Raw genomic sequence first — 9,734 nt, 5'->3', positions numbered from 1 at the left:
ATATAGTTTATTAAAAGTAGGGTTATGTTGACTTGACCCGAACCAACCCAATATTCAAGCATTGCATCTCTTATAAATCTCATTCCATTCTTGAACAATACCCAAATAGAAGAAATAAGTGACTTGGTTGGGTGGTTTTAAATATTCCAACCCTTACTTTTGACCATTTAAAAGATTAGGTTACCTATCGATTACCCTTAATAATTAAGTCTTGTGATTATTTAATAAAACCGCTCTCTCTCTTTTTTTTTTTTTCCGGTAATAAGAAAAACAATAAAGTCACTTAAACAGTAAAAAAAAATACGTAGGTCGTTCGTTGAAAGGTTAAAGTTAAATTCGTCTCACTATATATTCGGATGAACTTTATTCTAAAAAGAAACGTTAAATTACAAAAATACCCTTGAAGTGAAAAAACGTTCTTGTTCTTTCAAAAGTTTGGATATTAACCGTGTGTCTCAATTAAAATTATTTTAAATATTTATAAAACGGTTTAATATACATTTTAAACAAATTTTGAGTATTTTTTAATAATTTAACCTAAAAAAAAAACAATTCCTAGCTACCTTTGATTGTATGATCTAAAAAGTGAATAACAAGATAGGAAAAAGAAAATAAAAGAAGGAAAAAGAAAAATAAAGTAGGAAAAAAAGGAAAAGGTGAGTGGACCTTGATTTTTATGTTCCCACAAGATAAAAAATAATAAAAAATAATAAAAATAACTTTTATTTATTTATTTATTTATTTAAATAATAAAAAAATAAAAGAATAAAGGGGGAACAAATCTACGAAGCTTTCAAGGGAGGTGGGGACAAAGTCAGAAGTGAAATGCAAGCAAGCAATAATGCTCTCTTGTCTCCTATGTACCTTTTATTTATTTATTTAATTTAAATTATATTAAATAATAATAATAATAATAATAATAAAGTATGGTCCCATTCGGAATTGGTTCTGAAAATAGGAACAGACCCATTAGACTTGGGTATTGAAAATAGTAATAAATCATATCAATTATTTTTTTTTAATTTTAAATGGTAAAAAAAATATATATATTAATAGCCAATAATTTTTTAATTTTGTTTTATTATTAATTTTATAATAAGCTTTTTATTATAATAATTTATTTAATATTAATAAATAATAACTCTGCAACATATTATTAAGTTTATATTTAATCAATAAATAAAATTATGTCAATTAAAGAAAATATTGAAATTTTGTTATATGTTATTTTATTTTTGTAAATTAAATAATATATAATTGCTAATCAAAATTAAAGTTAATAAAAAAATTGTTGTATGTGACAACATAATAGGAAGAAATTTAATAATAAGAAAATATAAATAAGAGAAGAATAATTGAAAAATAATTGATTAAAAATTGTCGGTCTCATTTATAGAAGAGGGAGGAGCGAGAGTAATGTAAAATAATTAATGAAATTATGGTGGAGCCTATAAAATAAAAAATTAGAATAATATGAACCACGATTTAAGAGCTTATAAAATAAACATCGTTCCAAGTTTAAGGGTATTTTTTAAATAAAAAAATAACGATTTTCGTATAAAACTAACTGTATTAAAAAATTTATACAAAAAAAAAAATATATATATATATATATATATAATTTAGTAAATTAATAAATAACGAATAATATTTAAAAATAAAAAATAAATAAAAACAGTAGACCAGTAGCTGTCATTTGATTGGGTAGTCAACCAATAATTCGAACATTTTTAATATTATTAATTAAATAAAATCAACTATCATTTAAAAAAATATTTATAGGTAATAGAAAAAAGCCGCCCAATGCAATTTCAAAAAGTGTATCCATATTTCTTAAGAGTAATGTTAGTTTCGTATGAAATTAAAAAGAAGAAGTTGAAATATAATTTATTTTAAAATCCCACTTTCATAATTTTGGTAATTATTAAATCAAGCTGCTGTTAATTGATTGTTGATTTTTTTTAAAAAAATTATTTAATTTATTTTATAACAATTTTAAAAATAATTACATATTGTATTTTATTATTGGAAAAATAAGTATTATTATAATTTCAACAATTTCAACCAAACATTTCTTACAGGGAAAACATCTTTCTAGTAGACACGTTTTAAAACAGTGAAACTGATGTTGATATGTAACGGTTCAAAGCGGACAATATCTATTAACAGTGTGAGCTTGGACTTTTACAGATAGTATCATAGCCTGACACTAGGCGGTGTGTCAGCTGATGACGTTTGCCACCCAAGAGGGGTGGACTGTGAGATCTCATATTGGTTGGAGAGGGAAGCGGAACGAAACATTCATAAGGATGTGAAAACCTCTTTTTAGTAGACACGGTTTAGAACTACGAAGTTGATAGCGATACATAACAGACCAAAACCGATAATATTTGCTAACTATGAACTTGATTGTTACAAATTAACGATAATAATTATATAAAAAGTGAATATATATATATATATATATAAACTCTACCTTAAAAGTCCAAGTCAACTTCTCTAAGAAAAAGATTTTTTTAAAAAAATAAGATTAAATTACGAGTTTAATGTTTAGAATTTGAAAATTAAAAAACATTCAGTCAATAATTTTAAATTTTGTATTGAATGAATTTATAAATTTTGTTTGGTTGGAAACCACGAATTATTTAAATTTAAAAGTATAAAAAAATAAATTTATTATTTTAAATTAAAATTAAAATTTACCATAAAATAAAAATAAAAATCTCCTTCCTGGAAAATTCATCCATAAATGGGAGGGGGTTAGATGGAATTAATTTGTTGTGGAAAATTTCAAAGAATAAATGTTTTAATAAATGAAAAATAAAATATAAAAAGAAAGTAAGTTGAATGTGACGTGTCAAAAGATGCCGTGAAAAGACCGAAGGGAAAGTCACGAGCGCCCCCGATTGTCCCCTCCAACACGTGTCCTTACATTAGAGGCCGTGTAAAGCTTCGATTATCAACAAAGTTATAGATAAATAAATAAATAACTTTCAATTATGCATAAAAAAAAATTAATTACACCAATATACCTTATTTAGTTAATTTTTGTTTTTGTTTTTTTTTTTAACTTTGAAATTTATTTAATATATATTATTAAGGAATTTTTTAAATAAAATACTTTATAAAATTGACTTAAAAAATATATTATCATATTTGAATGGTAAAAATTAAATCAACAATTTAATAGTAACTGGGGAAATGATCCGGTGCGGGCGATGTAGATGGAGTTTTCCTACATCGACCTTCAAAAGCCAGAGATTGGATTGGTGGTTCAGATTGATTAGATCTCAGCCACACAAAAAGGCACCATCTTAAGCCTCAAAATTTGGGTCCCACCTCTTCAATCCATTATCTACATACGTGTCAATATTTTCACCCAAGCAAACTTAGATATTGATATAAAAATATCAAACTTAACCTATGTGAATCGGCTAAACCCTAAATTTTAAATCAATCATTTTCTTCAAATTTAAATATTTTTTATTTTAAAAGTCATCATTACTGATAGTTTCCATATGAATGTCTTAACATGATTTAGTGGATAAAATATTTATTACCTTCATAAGTTCGAATGTCTGATCCTTTGTCCACACATTTATTTGATAGTAAAAAACTAAGGCACGTGTAAATGTCTGAATCTCTCACAGTACACAAAAAAATTTATCGAATAAGCGGCTACAATATGGTATTTATTAAAATAACCATTAAGGGTTGGTTGGATCGGTAACTCAACCCAACCCAACTCTCTATTTTTGGATCGGTTCGGTTCAAGTTGTTGGATTGTTGAATTTTTTTCTACACCCCTAATAACCATTGAGTGTGGGTTAAAAAAATTATAATTAGTTTCTTATATATCGAGATCGAGACACGATCTAGACTACTACCGGTTACAACCTAAATGGGCTTGCCTCTAATATCCATATAGAAAGCCCAGAAATAAAGTAGGTCAGGCCCATTTAACCCAAAATGGGCCTCATTCATAATGGGTCCCACAGACCAATCCTAGGAATACGTGGATGTGTGATAGACAATGAAAACTCAGGACGACCACGGGAAGGAGTTTGTCTTTTTTGAATGCCTTATCCATTCACCAATTTTTATTTTTTTATTTTTAATTTTCCAAAACCACATATTTTCTTTAAATACGTAAATTCAACGAGATAAGTATTTTATGGCACAAAAAAAAAAAAAAAAAAAAAAAAAAAATTTTGGTTGCACTTTTGATAATTATTCTATTTTAGTTCCTATAAAATTAATGTTAGTACTATTTTAAAATTATTGAATATTTACTTTAAAAAAATATAAATTTAGGATTTATGAGTCTCTCTTAATTTTTTTTTTTGAAATATTATTTTTTACTCTAAATAAAAATTATTATTATTTCTTTAATTTAAATATAAATTAACTTCACATACTAAATTATTTATTAAAACTATATGAATGAAATTCAGTTATTTCAAATGTAATGAATAAAATTAATTATCTTAAAAATGTAAAAAAAAAAAAAACAAAGGTTTATGAATTATGATAAGAAAAACAAAATGAAAAAAGAAAAAAAAAGAAAAAAAAGAAAAAAAGGAGAGAGAAAATGGAAGAGAGAGAAACGAGGGAGGAGGAATCCGGTGTTGCCAATTTTGGACTTCCCGAGGAAGTACTGGAAGTTTTACCGTCGGATCCATTCGAGCTGCTCGATGTGGCTCGGAGAATCACCTCCATTGCTCTCTCGACGCGTGTTTCTGTTCTCGAATCCGAATCCTCCGCTCTCCATGCTCAGCTTTCCGAGAAGGATGCTCTCATTGCAGAGCTGCAATCGCAGATCGAATCCCTCGATGCCGCTTTATTCGAGAAATCCGAAATTCTCGCCCGCGCCGATCCGGAAAAGGTCCAGCCGATTCGTTTTGTTTTTTTATTTTTTGCTTTTGGTTGCTGTTTGTAATTTGTTTGATTTGGATTGTGCATTTGTGCTCGTTGCAATTTGCAGGAGGCGTTGTTGCAAGAGAACGCGTCGCTTTCGAACACCGTGAAGAAGCTTACTCGAGATGTCTCGAAGGTATAATCGTAGTTTTCAATCCTTATGTTCATATATTTTGAAATTTTTGCAACTCCAAGTTTGCATTATCATTCCGAGTTATTTAGGAGTTACAATGGAGTCAGATTATAATGCGAAGTATGAATTGTACATTTCGAAAAATAGTGCTTTGAATCATGATAAATGGACGTTCCGAATTTTTTTTAAGCAACTTGAAGTAGTTGAAATCACTTCGCAATGTAAAATCCACAAGTTAATTTTTATATGGAAGGAAATGGTGGAACGTTTCGAAGTTAACAAGTAGTACAGGGGCTACCGCCATTAATATCTTTAAAATTCGTTAGTTTATCTCTGAAATAAGAAGATTGGCTCATGAATTGCTTGCAGTTGGAGGTCTTTAGAAAGACGCTTATGCAGTCCCTACACGAGGAAGAGAACAATGTAAGTTGTCTATATCCAATACCAATTTATCAATATTGGCCAAGTGATTCGAGAATGTTTTGTCTAGCCACAAAAGTAAATAAATAAAAACTTTAATGTAAAGTTTTGTTTGTATACTTTTCAATTTTGTTCATCTTAGTCTCTTTACTTTAAAAATGTCTATCTTGGTTCGTGTAGTTATATAAACTGACTATGGTAATCAGTAACACAAATTTTGCAGGGGATGGAAATCCTTATGTAGTCATAACTTCGTTTTTTAAAAAATTATTGGGTATAGTATTATGCTGAAATTATTAAAGATGAACTAAAGGAACCAAAATGAGCATTTTCAAATTTCAAGACCAAAATGGGTGAAAACTATACATACAAGGACCAAAATGAACCAAATATTTAATGATATGGACGAAAATAGTATTTTTTATCCCGAACAAGTGCTGTGATGATGCAGAATTGTTGGCACTTTGTTCTAAATCCATCAACTTCTTGATTCTGATTCCAACCCTGTTTGGGCTACTATAGACTGGAGGTTCAGAGGCTGCTGTCAAAATAGAGAGTCAGCAAAGTTTGCCCTCTACTCCGCTCGTTGGAGGTAATACAAGTTACTTGAAATCATTTACTGTGTTTGCACAATATCATTGAACTTGTTCATAGATTGAATTTTCATGGCCTACTTGTTGTTGTAAAGCACGTAAATGGTTCTTTGTGATAACCAATTTGATTACTTTTCTACGGACTTTTCCAATTTCCCTTGATCCACTTGGTTCTGACTTCAACATTTATCTGTTTTAGAAGATAATCTGACATTGCCGCTATCTAAAAACTCATCAATCCAGAGCAACACTTCTGAAACAGTGAATTCGGTAAAAGAAGAGCATGAGGGAGATGGTAAGTAATACACGAACTGATAACTGTAGCAAATTTCTCATATATATAATCACAAATACTTATGGAACGAGTTTAGTTTTAATCATTTCTAGAACTAGAATATCGATCTTGATATTGATATTGGTGTTCTTATGGCTATATCAATGGATATATTGATATCGATGAATATTTCTATAAACAAATAAAAAATTTATAAAAATTATTTAAACTAAGTTATAGATCTTGTTATCAATGTAAATTTTCATATTGAGATTTATAGATGATACATTTTTTTTTTGTTTTATGGACATTTGTTAAAGGAGTAAAAGATGATTCATGGGTATTTTAATCTTTGTTTCTAGCCAACACAAAATTTAAGACAGATTTGTATCTTTCAGCCCAGATTACGTTGTTTTTCATTTTTCTTTATCCCTCTGTTGCAGTGACCACTTCAAGGCCTCGTATATCAAACAGACTTCTGTTAGCATCACAGACTAGCACACCTCGGCTATCACCTCCCGGTTCTCCTCCCATTACTTCTGCATCTGTGTCTCCTACGAGAAGGTCTAATCCTGTTTCCCCAAAGCGTCATGCGATGTCATTCTCTGTCTCAAGGGGTGTGTTCGATAGGACCTCTATGTATTCACCCGTCGGCAATCACAGCTCAAGCCCTCAAGCAGGAACTCATACTGGTTTGTTCCTAAAACTCTCCTCCTTGCAGGGCGGTACTTTAGAATTATATTGCTTGCACATTATAAGAGATCTTTAGGAATGGGTGGGTGTATGTGCCAAATGCGAATTTGGAAAAAAAGAACTCTGGTTGGTTGTAGTGCACTTCTAAAAATGGAAATCGTTTTTTAGATAGACAAATTTGATAAATAGTTTCTTACCAAACAAGTTATGCATAAAATTATCACGTTTCATTCAGTAAAACACCTTATTTCTGTTAAGATTCTTGAAACTATACTATCTTTATAAAGTATTAAATATAACAAAAAAAACATGGCTTTCCTCTGCTGAAAATAGTGTTGTGTGCTGAAATTTCATTTCAGCTATCCTATAGGATTATATATATTATGCTAATTAATTCATTTATGTTGGGAAGATCTGTGGGTGGGGATTATAGACCCCTCTGCTCAATGTTTTCTCGTCTCTAGTCTTCCCTTAAAAATTGTTTGGTTACTGATTTTCTAATCTGGTCGGGGAGTTCGATTTATTACTCTATTGGTTTCTGTCGCTCGTTACCTAAGGGAAGTGGCGTAGATTGTCTCTCTCTTGTCTTTGATTGGGGAGTATAATTTTAGACTTGGGAGAAGGGATGTTAGCGTTTGGAGTCCCAATCCTTATGAGGTTCTCTTGTAAATCTTTATTTCTCTGGTTTTTTGGACCCTTCTCCCATTAGTGAGTCTGTCTTTGACGCTCTTAGAGGATTAAGATTCCTAAGAAGATTAAGTTCTTTACCTGTCAAGTCTTACATGGTCGAGTGAACACTTTGGATCGGCTCTCAAGGGTTATCCCTTGTTAGTTGGCCTGTTTTGTGTATTCTTTGTTAAAACACATAGGAAATGTGAGAGCTTGCTTGTCAGTCGGAGGGACATTAGGGATATGATCGAGGAGTTCCTCCTCCATCTGCCTTTTGAAAAGGATTATTTCTTATGGCTTGCTGGGGTGTGTACGAAATGATTGAGAACTACGACGGGTCGACATGCATTTTGTTCTTTGTATTCAATAAGTATTGCATGACTGAATAATTCAAGGAGGGGTACACTATGGGGAGAGTTCTTTTAAGTAGATAACACGTTGGGCTATCGCATTGTTTTGAGATCTTTGGAGAGAGAGAAATAATAGTGTGTGTGGCGTGGAGAGGGATCCTAGCGACATTTTATACCGTGTTAGGTTTCATGTTTCTCTATGAGCTTCGATTTCAAAGATCTTTTGCAACTCTACTATAGACACTATCTTATGTAGTTGGAGCTCTTTCCCTCGTATTGTTTTCTGTGCAGGTGGTGAAAGTATTATTGTAGTTCTGTTTTAGTCTCATTTCTGACCAGATCATATTTCATCATCTATCCATCTCTAAGCATGGTAGCTTATCTTCAACACTTTTAATTACTAAAAGTGAGCCAAGCATCATACCTTCTATGATTGTGTATCCACCAACACTAGTCGAAGAACGTAAATGATTATTGTTTACTGAATGTTTTAATCTCGTTTATGTTTATAAATCATTTTTCAGGACGAACTCGAGTTGATGGGAAAGAATTCTTCCGCCAAGTGAGGTAAGAACTGGTTCTAGCATAGGAGTTCGAACATCAAACAATATCGAACCTAGTAGATCATTAGGATGGTAGTTGTCTATCATGAAGTTTATTTATTATAACGGATGCACTTTAGTGAAGCTAACTCGAAACGCTACATTTAAACAATATTAAGGCAAGGCATGTTCAGGAATGATACTTTGTCACGTTCGAATCATTCTCAAACATGTCTTTTGCTATTCAAATTCAATTTAATATTTAATTTTACACTTTTAAATGTAATTTTCATACATTTTAATTGATTTTAAATCATTTTAAAATCACTTCTAAACATATCGAATATGAGGAATACTGCATTTCGTACGTGCCTGCGAATACTGCATTTGTTCAATATAAATGTTTCTAATTTGCCCGTCTTCTGTAGGAGCCGGTTGTCGTATGAGCAGTTCAGTTCATTCTTAACCAGTGTCAAAGAGTTGAATGCCCATAAGCAAACGAAAGAGGTACCGTCCTCTATCTCTCCACACGCACACGCACACGCACACGCACACGCACACGCACACGGGCACGGGCACGGGCACGGGCACGGTTAAACATATATGAAACATCTTTTGATATTGCAGGAGACCCTTAGAAAGGCTGATGAGATATTTGGGCCGGATAACAAGGACCTGTTCACTATATTTGAAGGTTTGATTACACGTAATCTTCACTGAAAATCCCTTATATATAACATATGTAGCGTTCATAAGCACTGGTATTCGCACCTCTCAGCATCTATTTCAGCTCTGTATCTATTACATATATTCATTTCGACTTCAATGAAATAAATTTACCAACTTCTAGCATTATTCTAGAGACCTTCGTGAGAATAATCCAGTGAAATTTCCCTGAGATGGTTTGTGCAAATGAACGAGTTATTATAGGTCTAAAAATCGTGAAGTTGATGATAGTACATAATGGGCTTACGGACAATATCTGCTAGCGTTGAGTTATGGCTGTTGTAAATAGTATTAGAGCCAGACACCGAGCGGTGAATCAATGAAAACAATGGGCCTCCAAGGGGAGTCGATTATAAGATTCCACGTCAGTCGGAGAGGGAGCAAAACATTCTTTATAAGGGTGTGGAAACCTCTCTC

General features: G+C 31.4%; 1 protein-coding gene across 2 annotated transcripts; it reads left to right on the top strand.

Annotated features, from left to right (window-relative positions):
• Window positions 1–4,557: 4,557 nt before the first annotated feature.
• LOC111460062 (uncharacterized protein At4g15545-like) lies at window positions 4,558–9,446 on the top strand. Of its 2 annotated transcripts, none has more exons than XM_023103145.1 (9): window positions 4,558–4,885; window positions 4,985–5,053; window positions 5,420–5,473; window positions 5,993–6,062; window positions 6,266–6,358; window positions 6,781–7,029; window positions 8,574–8,616; window positions 9,020–9,098; window positions 9,219–9,446. In XM_023103145.1, exons 1-9 carry the CDS (start codon window positions 4,592–4,594, stop codon window positions 9,309–9,311), a joined length of 1,044 nt encoding a protein of 347 aa, XP_022958913.1. In that variant the 5' UTR covers window positions 4,558–4,591; the 3' UTR covers window positions 9,312–9,446. The 2 variants fall into 2 exon arrangements, with proteins under 2 accessions (XP_022958913.1, XP_022958912.1); XM_023103144.1 differs by having other exon boundaries at window positions 6,263–6,358.
• Window positions 9,447–9,734: the final 288 nt, after the last annotated feature.

The sequence above is a fragment of the Cucurbita moschata genome, unplaced genomic scaffold (genome assembly GCF_002738365.1).
Source record: "Cucurbita moschata cultivar Rifu unplaced genomic scaffold, Cmos_1.0 Cmo_Scf00023, whole genome shotgun sequence".
Lineage (NCBI taxonomy): Eukaryota > Viridiplantae > Streptophyta > Magnoliopsida > Cucurbitales > Cucurbitaceae > Cucurbita > Cucurbita moschata.
Note: the sequence above shows the minus strand (reverse complement) of the source record. Positions and strands in the feature narration are given on the sequence as shown.

Bases quoted from the DNA above. Each gene is read 5' to 3' on its own strand.
- LOC111460062 (XM_023103144.1), top strand. From the start codon at position 4,592: ATGGAAGAGAGAGAAACGAGGGAGGAGGAATCCGGTGTTGCCAATTTT. The intron at 6,359-6,780 runs GTAAGTAATACA...CCTCTGTTGCAG, and splicing joins AGAAGAGCATGAGGGAGATG to TGACCACTTCAAGGCCTCGT. The intron at 8,617-9,019 runs GTAAGAACTGGT...CGTCTTCTGTAG, and splicing joins GAATTCTTCCGCCAAGTGAG to GAGCCGGTTGTCGTATGAGC.